Source organism: Sardina pilchardus, chromosome 3, assembly GCF_963854185.1.
Source record: "Sardina pilchardus chromosome 3, fSarPil1.1, whole genome shotgun sequence".
NCBI classification, from domain to species: Eukaryota; Metazoa; Chordata; class Actinopteri; order Clupeiformes; family Clupeidae; genus Sardina; species Sardina pilchardus.
The window spans coordinates 31,164,759-31,177,818 of NC_084996.1; the positions used below are offsets into that span (position 1 = coordinate 31,164,759).

Consider the following 13,060-nt stretch of genomic DNA (forward strand, 5'->3'; position numbering starts at 1 on the left):
GAGTTATTAAGGGCCACCAGAACCCTCACAGTTGAACATACTATGCAAAATTCTCAAATTATAATCAGTCTCATGAAGAAATGCAGTGTGACTTATTTTTTTAGACTGATCATAAAGTTCAGACATTCAACAACAGACAAAGTGCAGGGAGGAGACTAGGGGCTGGCCTGCTGATGAGGGGGGTGGCAGGTTGGAGGGGCACAGGGAAACACCCCAGAGTTTGGGAGGTGGTGTCATCCGAATGGTCAGTAATTATGTGAGTCTTTGTGTACAAGGACTACAATTTAAAGTCCCTGAGTGTGTTTCTCTCTGTAAACTAGGGGTGTGCAGTTTCTAAGGATCACACTCACACGCATGCCTCTGAATGTTTCAACTGAACAGTTAGGGATATACTAGGGACATATTAGGGACAACTGAACACTCAACAGTTAAGAATTTGGATGTAGGAAGCTAATTTCGTATCAAAAGCTTCAAATGAGAGGCCAGAGTTAGCCGATGAAGTAGAAATTATTAAGGGAGAAAGAAAACTTCAAGAAAGAAAACTCCACCAAGAGCTGTGAAGAGCGGATCTCTTGTAGCATTGAAGACTTCGGTAAGACATTGATTTTTTTTTGGCAACATTTTTATCATTAGTTAAAAATTATTAGTTGAAATTATTTTAGAGATAATATTGCATAGATATTTTGGTGACTTTCCATGAACAGTTTCACAGAATTTTACCATTTCAGTGTGTATCCTGCAATAGTTGAGATACTTTGCCATTAGTGAAATGAAATATATAAATGAGTTTTTGACTATATTATTCTTTGTACAAGAGGGCAGTTATAGGATGGAAATCACAATGTCCACTAGTTGTCTTGATTTTATAACTGCTTGACTTCTTATATTTTATAAACCATTAAACCAGGCAGATTTTATAAATACATTAAACCAGGCAGCTGTTTCCCAGGTTATTATGTGTGGCTTTGTCGTATTTTTTACTAGGGGCTATATTATTCCAGGCAAGTAAATTGACTTTGTTGGAATTATGTTTACCATTGGTTGCCAGTGTTGACTTGCTAATTAACTGTTGGGAGAGAGGACATACTCTGTTTTCAACCCACTAAATTACTGATGTGGGACTATCTATTTTCTGAACACTTTTAAACAATATTAAGTAGTGTTTTTGTGTGAGATACTACATTTTACTCTGTGACTGACCAAGTGACCATCATCTACATTTCCATTGTACAGTTCTTAAAAGCCATCCAACAAATGTCCTAATATAACGTAACATATCTTTTCTCTCCCTTTACATACTGAACAGTGGGGGCCAGCTCATGGAGTGCCCGGTGTGCTTCTCCCTCTTGCTCCTGCTGGCCTGTAATGGCCTAATGCCCAGCGCTGAGGGGCGCAAGGACGGACCTCACACTGACCGCGCCCTGAAAGATGCGGCTCAGAAACGCTCGTCCCGCTCCTCGGACCTGAAGGCGGGCCGCTGCTCCTACACCTTCATCGTGCCCCAGCAGAAGCTGAAGGGCGCCCTGTGCGTCAGCCAGGAGTCCGTCGGTCACGCCGCCGCCGCCAACCTCTCAGAGGTGGTGTCACTGCGGCGGGAGCTGAGCCGTCAGCAGGAGCAGCTGGAGAGGGTGCGTACGCAGCTGGAGCAGGAGGGCGCCATGGCAACCGAGGTGCGGACACTGCGGCGGGAAAGCAGTGCCATGAACGCCCGCATCGCCCAGCTCTACGCCGAGCTGCTGCATGAGATCACCCACAAGAAGAGCCAGGACCTGGAGCAGCGGAGACTGGAGAACCTGCTCCTCAACTCCACCTCTCAGGTATCCAGGGTCTGTCAAGGAGAGTCTCCCTTGCCAAAGAGGTCTCTCACATACTTAAAACAAATGTGTTGAAAACAACACAACTTGTGTTGTTTTTAACACATCTCTATATACAGATGGGGACAACACAGTTTGTGTCCATTTTATTTACTTGTCACACAATATGTGTTGAAAATAGCACAACTTCCGCTGAAAACAACACAACTTGCGTTGCTTTTTAGCACATCTCTGTGTCCAGACATCTATTTTGAGAGTGCACCACTGCAGTTGACTCGCTTCTAAAGAGGATGTTCTAAAACAGGACAGGGCTACTGCTGTATAAAACGTCTGTTCTGTTCCTTGGCTATCCGATTAAGTTCACCTGTTCAAATGTCCCAAGGTGCTGCAGGTGACCAGCAGCTACCGAGAGCTGGAGAAGAAGTACGAGGCTCTAACCTCTATGATGAGCAACCAGAGCCATCTGCTAAAAGACCTGGAAAAACAGTGTCAACTCTGCAACAAACCCTCACAGACAGAACAAGTGAGACTAAAAAGTTGTAATCGATTCGGATTACAGATAGACTCAGAAATGTGTCTGTTTTATAACAGATGAACTTGTGACTTGTGTTTTATACAGGAGAAGGCACCATCCTCCGGTTTGCTGTCCAGTCCGAAATCCAATGACGTCCAGAGAGACCAGAGTGCCCCGCCGCCTAACTCCAAGTCTGTGCGGGGTGTCCCGGAAGTGGTCACAGCCCCACCTGCCCACTCCACTGACTCCCCACTCATCAGCCTCCCCGTCACCAAGAGCCCAGGTAGTAGCCCTTGTAGTGCACTGCAGACCCAAGCAGCCTGGCTGGGTACTGTGGGAGCTTGGATACTAATGAGATGCATCGGCCTTTAGGACTGCAGAACTGTGTCAAAGTCGCTCCCATGATGAACGGCACAGGCCTGGAGTGTCAGTGACCCTGTGTGTCTGTGTGTGTGTGTGTGTGTGTGTGTGTGCGTGTGTCTGTGTGTGTGTGTGTGTGCGTGTGTGTGTAGGTTTATCTCTCTGGGAATGCCTGAGCCATGTGTAAACAGTGCCAGATGTTCTCATTAGGGCTCCAAAAACACTAAGACTAATGTGAGACCCAGTGTGTGTGTGTGTGTGTGTGTGTACTCACAAACACACACACACACACACACACACACACACACACACACACACAGATAAAAACAAACACACACAGAATGAGAGATAAACACACTTTGTATATATCTCAGAGTGTGTCTATCTATCATTATCTGTGTGTGTGTGTGTATATGTGTGTGTCTGTGTCTGTGTACACACTCACTCGCTCTCACAAAAGGGTAATGACAACCTGCCTGAAAGCAGCTTGTTTCAACCCTGAATTGTGAATTAGTGCTCCCCATGTGCAATTGGCTCAAGAGATTACAGGGCAGCTCGTGGATGGGGGCTAATGCAATGTTTTCCATCACAATTACTGTGAGTAGCAGCACTCAGATCACAAATGATAACATTGTGTTACATAAGTGTGTGTGACTGTGTGTGTGTTCGTGCGTGTATGTGTGTGTGTGTGTGTGTGTGGGGGGGTGTGCCCTAAGAATGTGTCATGTTGATGTAACATGTACTCTGTGACATTTGACTTTGGTCTTGATGGCTATGTTGGGGGATGCATGTATACAGAAGTAAACAGATCTCCTAAGCTAAGTGATAAGTGTGTTTGTAGTGTGCGACCCTATTGCATTCTGGGATTCCAGCCCTTATCAATTGTTTCACTCCCGCACAGTTTCTACAGGGGTTCCTTCGTAAACACACACACACACACACACACATTATAAAGACACCATCGCAAAATTGTTCCACAAATATTAATTTTCTTTTTCTCCTTAAAGCAACACAGTGTAGTTATATTACCTTTAAATAATGGCTTTTTAAAAATGCCACACTGACTTAAAAGTGTCTTACCAGGCATGCAGTTGGATGGAGACTATTTCATAATTTGGGACAGCACAACCAGTGACAAACGTTTGAATATGACATTAGACCGATACAGTAAAAATCAGTCAAAGCTCCATGGTTAGAAAAGTGTACTAGATTTTCACCTGGCTAAGAACATCCTGCACTCTTCATGCTCAGGGCCGTGGCGGGACTGCCAGCACGTGCTGGAGTCGGGCGAGACCACCAGCGGCATCTACCTGCTGCGCCCGCAGGGCACCAACCTGCTGGTGCAGGCCTGGTGCGAGCAGAGCCGTGCCATGGGGGGCTGGACCGTCATCCAGAGGAGGCAGGACGGCTCCGTCAACTTCTTCCGCACCTGGGAGTTTTACAAGGTGGGCTCGTTTCCCTGGCGATACACGATACATTTAAAAAAAAGAGTCTGTGACTGTGACCTCTCAGTGTCTCTGTCAGACCTCTCAGAGTTGTCATCGGAAAAGTGCTTCTCCCGTTCACGCTGAAGCCCGGATATGAATGAATCCCGTCTGTTCTTTTCCTGGTGTTCAGCAAGGCTTTGGGAATCTGGACGGGGAGTACTGGCTGGGTCTGGAGCACCTCTACTGGCTTGCTGCACAGGCCACCTACAAGCTGAGGGTGGCCATGGAGGACTGGAAGGGACGCCATGTGTTCGCCGAGTACGACAGCTTCCGCCTGGAGCCGGAGAGTGACCGGTACCGTCTGCGTCTGGGCGACTACAGTGGCAACGCTGGGGACTCGCTCTCGTGGCACAGTAACAAAGCTTTTACCACTCACGACCGTGACAACGATCATTATTTAGGTAACACATTTTCTCGTAATTCACTATCTGCATTTGTAGTTTTACTATGTGTGTTGTGGGTGGCATATATTATTTAGCCAGGTTGATGAAACTACACAACTACTATAGTAGCAAAGGTCACAACAACAGTAATGTCATGGTTTTGATCCTCAAGGAGCACACATACAGATGACAAGGTTTCTACATGTATATATAACGTTCTGTTAATGGCTTAGGATTTAAAAAATTGTTCAATTGAATACATTCATGCTGTAATGGATGTTGTAGTAGTAGTCGACCTTGTGAGTCACTTTGAGTAACACTACTGTAGATCAACTTTGTAGTAGCAGAAGCAATCTTGTTTCTTCAATTGTTCTCCTAGGGAACTGTGCCCACTACCACAAAGGGGGCTGGTGGTACAACATGTGTGCCCACTCCAACTTGAACGGCGTGTGGTACAGGGGCGGGCACTACCGGAGCCGCTACCAGGACGGGGTCTACTGGCAGGAGTTCCACGGAGGCGCGTACTCTCTCAAGAAAGTCACCGTGATGATCAAACCCACTTAAATGAGCGAGGTCGACAACAAAGAGATGCTGTGGGACACGGCTCTCACATGATGGACATACTGAGCACCAGCCGTCTCTGGTTGTCAGCGAGATGTTGAAGTGTGGACTGTCACTCAACAATGCGTGGACGTTAGTTAACAGACACACTTTTTGTCCACACGTCTGAGGAAAAAACACAAAAAGGTCCCAACTGCAAGTGGACGTTTTCTTCTTAATGATGTGTGATTCTGAATATATATGGAGAAGCACAATGAGAAAACATTGAGGTTTTAATAGCGCTGTGTGTGTACATTCATGGACTGTTGATGAGTTCTTGAGCCAACCCCCATCCAGAGAGATGCGTTGTTTTATAAAGCGATGCAGTATGTGCATAATCTGGAGTTCTACTTTGAGGCTACAAAGTGCCAAATGGCATTCTTGCCAGTATGAGAAGGTTCGTTTCATGTGTTCATGTTTCTTCAAAAAAACAATAAGACAACTGTTGCTCTGAAAGTATATGTTATTAGTAATCCATTTTACCACAAAAATTCTCAGAATGTATATTCTATGTATTGACACGACAACTTACTGTACATTTACTTATACTTTGCCCACACTAATTGTTCAAAATGGAACCTCAGAATAAACATTTTTTATATGTACAGTGATTATGCATTATCACTATGCATTATGTCTCTAGTCAAGTGAATGTGTAGGCTGGGTAAACCTGCCTGATCTGGGTATTTGGATTTAGCCCTGCAGCTCAGGCTAGAAACCTGCACATATATCTCTCCTGCTTCCTGTCCACATCTTCTGGGTCCAATCACAAGCTAGCTTATCCAAAAGGCGCACCCGGATCGTTGGTCTGATTGGTGGAAGGACTATCCAAAAGGGTACAGAGTCATTTGAAATATGCCCCTTGGTCGCGTCTCTTGTGCAGTAGAGATAAAGCACAGACTCCCCAGACTCATGTTCAGTCTGCAGCTTAGTATGGTGATAGCCAGACTAGTGAATGTGGCTACCTCAAGAGAAAGAGATGAACCATGACAGATACACTACCACTCACCTGTCGTCATTGTGGTTAGACATTGCTAGTCATGCATGGCATTGTTAGTCATGCATGGCATTTGTCACATATACTTATTGTAATTGATCATAACAATGCAGGGGATTATTTACCATTAATGATATACTGTATTTTATATTATTTTATTGAAATTAACCATGAAGTGCTGTGCTCAACCTTGTTAATTAAGGCCTAAATATGATTACTAAAGAGAAACGAGGCCATTTCTGGGTTTGGCACTACACTGTCACCTGTTGGTGAAGATCGGAACTTAACAGAGGGTGAGAGGACATTGGAGAGGGAGTGTTGAAAATGCTGTAGCAAGAGCGCTGTACATGCAGCAGTATGAGTGATGGGACAATAGTGACTGTGTTTAGAGACACCAAACCGCTAAAACTATTGAACTGGCTACTCATTATTAAACTGAATGTATGTATCAATCAATGGAACTTGATGGAGCGCTATATAGAAATGTAATTTTTGATTTTTAAAAAATATACACATAAACAGTTTCATAAACATATAATAAACAGCTTGAATTCTATGGACTGTAGCCTTCACTCTAGCATGACCTCCGATCTCCTCCATGTGGTTTCAGAGTGTATCAAAAATAACTGGTAGCAAGTTTCACACTGCTGAAAACACACCTCAATTCATACTAAAGAAGGGAAAGTTTCCAGCGCTCGGATCTGTGAAGTTTCTGAAGAAATAGGTGTGGGTTTATTGTGGCATTCAGCTGTTGCTAGGTTATTGTGGTTGGGCGCACCAAACCCAACATCACAGCAATGAGTGAATTTCCGTTTTGCGTCTGTTATTCTGCGATAGCCTACTGGAAAGGAAGTTAGTGACAGCCTGTGTAACCACGTTGTAATTATAATGCATGCCATGATCGTGGCACAGTTACTTGCATGGGTGGAAAACTCCAGATTGGAGTTGACAGATGCAGTAGTAACTAGATGTACCGCATAGCGGTACAAAATATGACCGCCACTCAGTTCTGCACATTCTCTCCACAGAAAATAAATTATGCTTGTCAACTTGTCTGTATCTTATATTTGTGCAATTTATATGCATATCTTCTACTCTTGCAGCTAATGTATTTATAAATGAGCATGTGCATGTGTGAGTTTGCTTTTGTGTAAGCATGTGTGTGCGTGTGTGGTTGTTGTGTTGTGTGTCTGTGTGTGTGTGTGTGTGTGTATGTGTGCGTATGTGTGCGTACGTGTGTGTGTGTGTGTGTGTGTGTGTGAGAGAGAGAGAGAGAGAGACAGTATCCTAAATCAGCAACCCTTTGCTCTATAGCACTATCTGCAGGCTGATGGGTACAGTTACGAAAAGTACATATAAATTAATATTTAGCCCCCATGGATGACATTCCACAAAAAACACATACTCTCAGAGGATGTCAGGTTAATTATACGTACATGGAATTTGGTACAGTTCATAACATCTCATCTGAAGATAAGGGCAATTAAAACAGTATAATATGGCATTTTATTTTTTTTATTCTTGAGACCAACATACCATAAACATTCCGTCATCCTCGGTGCCACAGCTCAGGATGTTATTTAGTAAAAACTGCATTTTTGGGGTTTCGGGGGGGGGGCCAGCGCGGGGATGGAGTGGCCCCCGGGTACTAAACGAAAATGTTTCGAAAAAGTCTACGGAGTCTACATGCCCACCAAGTTTCATGTGCCCCATTTTACGGTGTCCTGGGAATCGTTGACCAAAAATTCAGGATTTGCTCGGGAATACCTTTCGCTGAACAAAATACTCAGAAGAGTGATTCTGTATATGGGTGAGTTACAGGTTTCACTGCCAGATGTTGGAATTCTGGCCGCTGTGCCATGCTGATTATATTAATATAGCGAGGCCACAAAGGGAGTGTGTGCACATTGCGTCCAGTAGGCCTATAGCCAATTCGCACTATATTATCGCTATAGCCTTTAAATGAAGCGAAACTTCAGGAAAGAAATACCGGTATCCTCTGTGGTAGATACGGCCATGTGACTGCAACTAGTCTACGTGACACCTGACAGTTAAGTTCATTGAGGCAAGGATAATGGTCTCGTCTGTGGTATTAGGCTACTTAGGCTAATAATAAATGGAACGAAACTAAAGACAGAACCTCTGACTCACAATAGACAATAAACTCAGTTTTACACCATCACACAAAAAAACAATAAGTCCTGAGACTGTCAGTCCAAAGCAAAATACAACTCTATATTTTATATTCTCTTACTGTTATGTAAAAGTAAAGTACTATCCAATCCATCTAGCTCTACTTCTTCACATGTTTCTTCAATATGCTCACTGTCCAAAACTGAGACAAGACAAACTCATATGGATTACCAACACCATTGCGAAAAAAAGGTCCCCATTCTCCCAATCTCCCAATCTCATGTAAAACTGCAGAGCCATCACTTATGCATGCACGACTGGTCTTCAATCAGCCAAAGAGGACACATGTAACCCCTCTCCACTGGCTCCCTATAGTAGCCAGAATTAAATTTAAATCTCTCACTCTGGCCTATAGGACACTGACTGGATCTGCTCCTAGCTACTTCAGTTCTTTGATCAAGATGTACATTCCCAACCGCCTATTGCGATCTTCTGAGGAGCGTCTGTTATGTCGACAAGCCATTCATGCTAGGTCAAACTAGATCCTATTCTTCAGTGGTTCCGTGTTGGTGGAATGAGTTGCCCAGTGCTCTCCGTTCCAGCAACAGTTTTGGATCTTTCAAGAGGGGTCTTAAGGCATATTTGTTTAATATGCACTTAGTCTTTTGAGCGTTTGTTATGTGTTATGGTTTGTATATTAGTATTGTTTTGTTATAATTTGTCCATTGTTAGAATTTGACATTTATTCTGCTATTGTCCTTAAATTTAGCCTTACCATGCTATAGTTATTGTTATTATTTAATTAACTGAGTGACTTATTTGATTGCTATTCTCATTTCATTGTTTTATTTCTCATTAGGTTAGTGCTTAATTGATTGTTTTATTGATAATATTGCTATTCTCCCTTTTTGAAATTGTTCACTGTTATTTAATTGTATTGTTATTTATTTGTATGTCGCTTTGGACAAAGGCGTCTGCTAAATAACCATAACCATAACCATAACCATAACCAATAACAGAACACAGAATACAGAATACAGAACACAGAACACAGCACAGAACGCCACCCGTTAAATTGCTACTTCAATGCTCTGCCCTCTGGACGGAGGTTCAGAAGGTAAAATATTTTCATTTTGGCAGAAACAAGCATAACAGCACTGAGGTGCCAAGGTGAAGGGACTGTGCAGTGTGTGTGGCTGGTCTTTACAGTTTTTGCCCGTTGCTTGAACACATTTTGCAAAACTTTGCTCACTGTGCCAAAACTCTACACACAAGTAAACATAACACAACACTAGGAAATATACAGCGCCCTCCACAATTATTGGCACCCCTGGTTAAGATGCGTTAAAAACCTTAAAATAAATATTTTTTTTATTGTAGAAGCATACTCTCACACTGAAAATTGTAGAAAAATGTAACCTTCAACTCAAGTGAATTTTAAGGTGGGAAAAAAATCCCTGACTGAGAAATAATTATTCTTCATAAAATCACCTGTTCCACAATTATTGTCACCCCTAACAATTCCTAGGAAATAAATGTAATTAAAGTATTTCTATCATTTCTGTCATTTCTACAGTAGTTTACAAAGTCAATCAGAGTATAGGAACATTTATTTAGTAATTCTTAACATCCTGTTTCCCTGGGCTATAAATATGACGTGACACAAAGGCCATTCTCTTCTACATGGGAAAGACAAAGGAACACACTGTTCAAGTAAGGCAGATGTGTGTCGACCTTCACAAGTAAGGCAATGGCTACAAGAAAATAGCCACTTGCACACCCGCCCATATCTATGGTCAGAGGAATCGTTAAGAAGTTTAAAACAACTGGAGCAGTGGTAAAGAAGCCTGGAAGAGGACGCAAGTTTATTTTGCCACCACGCATAGTGAGGAGAATGGTAAGAGAAATAAAAAAATCTTCAAAACTCACTGTTACAGAATTGCATCAAATGGTTGCATCTTGGGGTCACAAAGTCTCCAAAACAACCATCAGGACCACCTCCTCTCTCTCTCTTTCTCTCATTGCGTAGGCCTACGTCGCTCTCGCCTCTGTTGGGGCAGAAGTGCTGGCAGCCTGCCGCTGCGTCGGCGCTTCACTTCGCCATGTTTCCCTTTGTTTAGTCTGGACTTTCGTTAAGTTAGTATTCACGTACATATAGTCCGTTTACTAAGCACTTAATCTTTATTTCTACTTATAATAACGGGTGGTGTTTGGTGTCGGGTTTTTGCACGTTTTTAGTAACAGGTTCAGGGAGCGTTCGGGAAGACTCACAAGTCCGCATAGTCTTTTGTTTCAGTCGGGAGTCAGCAGTCTATGGTTTTCTTTTGAGTCAAGCAATCTCAGGGTTTGTTTTCTGTTTAGTTACACTTTAGCTTCAATGCACCACCTTGTTATTTTGTTTTTTCTGTTAGCTTAATTCTTCTTTGTTGAACAACACCGGTAATTATATTGTTTCTGACATTTTTGTTACAAATAAATAACCTTAAACCTCTTTGGCCTTTTGTTATGTTGTGAAACCATCTTACAACTTGTATGGTCTCGTAACAGGCGCTATGCCAACAAGTTGTTTGGGAGGCATGCACGGAAAAAAACTAGCCTAGAAATCTAGACGCCCCTAGCGGCAGCAAATGTAATTTGGCTGGCGGGGCAGTCTAGGCACGATCCATAGAGCCAGGGAGCTGAGAACTCGAAAAACCAGTGGGCCAATCACAGCGTGTATAGAGTCGGTGGGTGGGCTTAACATAATGGTGACTGACATGCGACCAGAAGTTGCGACGGTAACGCATCCTGTTATTTGAAAACAAGAAGATGATTCGTTTAGCGTTATCCTATTGCGTGGAGAGGGAAGGTTACGCTAACCTGAGTTTCGCCAGATCCTGTAGTTCGCTGTCTGCTTCACACAAGGATCTGGGACTTCTCGATAGGAGATGTATTTATGAAGGCGGGTCCTTGTAAAACATCCTCGCATGTGATTTGATAAACCACTTGCCTGTTATCTTGAATGACGTGCTAGGCTTCTTCAAGCTCTTGCCAAACCCGGTCAGAAGAAGAGTAAAAACATCCTTGCCACCAATAAATGTCTTCAAAACTATTCTCTGTTAATCTTTTAAAGAATGAATACTCGATAGATTCGACAAAACGGTTGAAATAGCAGAATCAATGTCAGCACAAGACTCCTCGCTGCGTGCCGCCATTGTTATTTGAATCAAACACTCGCTTCGGCGCTCCTGATTGGTTGCTAATTGTTTGATCACTGGTAGGGGTTTGGATTGCCCTCGCGTCCAGACCCTTGTGTGGAGCTCAGTGAAACGCCTCTGGTGGAGCATGGCGGAACTACAAGGGTCTGGCGAGAGTTACGCATCCTGCTACTTGAAAACAAGAAAATGATTCGTTTAGCGTTATCCTATTGCGGGGAGGGAATTTGAAAGACAACTGTTTACCCCACCCCTCAGATTGAGCCCTGTCTACGGTGAGTGTCCAGACCCTACATGTGGGTCTGGCTCGTCAGGCTAGAAAAAAACCTTTCTCACTCAAAATCATAAGCACAAACGTCTGGAGCGGTACTGGGCCTTCAACTGGGACCGTGTGCTTTGGTCAGATGAGACAAAGTTATAGATTTTTGGCAAACACTCTAAGTGGGTCTGGCGTAACAAAAAGATGAGTATGCAGAACAGCACCTCATGCCTAGCCTGGCACGCCCTCCCAGTGACGTAACGCCTTCAGGCTGTTTCTGTCGCTGGTCTGGTCAACTGCTAATCGGGAAGGATTTCTGAGTTCCCGAAATCTGCGGAACTGCCCCCTTTGGTCGAGAACCAATCAACTTTGAGCGGCTCCAACGGCTCTGGGTAGAGGCGTGTTCAAGGCAGCGGAAAGAGTGTTGTTATTGGTTTAAACTCGGCAAACCGCTTTCTGACATCGACCAGTAGCAAATCGAGGCACTTAAAGGAGGCGGGTCAACCAGCGATTGGAGAAACCGTGTTAGCACAGGCTGTTGGTCAGACTAAAGTCTCGCAGAGCCTTTGAAAGTCGATGGTAATCAGGCTACCTCATGCCCACTGTGATATGGGGGAGGATCAGTGATGCTGTGGGCCTGTTTCTCTTCCAAAGGGCCTGGGAACCTTGTTAGGGTGCATGGCATCATGAATGCTTTGAAATACCAGGACATTTTAAATGAACCTGGTGGCCTCTGCCCGAAAGCTGAAGATGGGTCGTCACTGGGTCTTTCAGCAAGATAATGACCCTAAACATATGGCCAAGTCTACACAGAAATGGTTCACCAGACACCGTATCAAGCTCCTACCATGGCCATCTCAGTTCCCAGACCTCAACCCCATTGAAAACCTGTGGGGTGAGCTGAAGAGGAGAGTGCAGAGGAGAGAACCCAGATCGTTGGATGATTTGGAGATTTTGTGCAAAGAGGAATGGTCGAAGATCCCTCTTTCTGTTTTCTCTAATCTTGTGAAACATTATAAGACAAGATTAGGTGCTGTTTTATTAGCGAAAGGGGGTTGTACAAAGCATTGACATCAGGGGTGCCAATAATTGTGGCACACATGATTTGATGTAAAATATTTCTTAATGTGGGATTTTTTTCCTTCTAAATAAATGCACTTGTATTACAGTTTTTGCCCGTTGCTTGAACACTATAGACCCATGCTTAGACAAAATCAAACACACTTGCATCATACCCACATTATCAGATCAGGAGGAACACACTGGTCTACTTTATATAAAACATAAAGTAGCGCTGCGTAGCGCTGCACAACATAAAC

The 13,060-nt window shown here is 43.6% G+C and overlaps 1 protein-coding gene across 1 annotated transcript; it reads left to right on the forward strand.

Moving 5' to 3' along the window:
• Positions 1–247: 247 nt before the first annotated feature.
• angptl6 (angiopoietin-like 6) lies at positions 248–5,586 on the forward strand. Its single transcript, XM_062531233.1, has 7 exons — positions 248–592; positions 1,307–1,817; positions 2,197–2,337; positions 2,434–2,611; positions 3,940–4,133; positions 4,306–4,576; positions 4,938–5,586. The coding sequence occupies exons 2-7, from the start codon at positions 1,320–1,322 to the stop codon at positions 5,120–5,122; spliced, it is 1,467 nt and encodes a 488-aa protein (XP_062387217.1). The 5' UTR covers positions 248–592; positions 1,307–1,319; the 3' UTR covers positions 5,123–5,586.
• Positions 5,587–13,060: the final 7,474 nt, after the last annotated feature.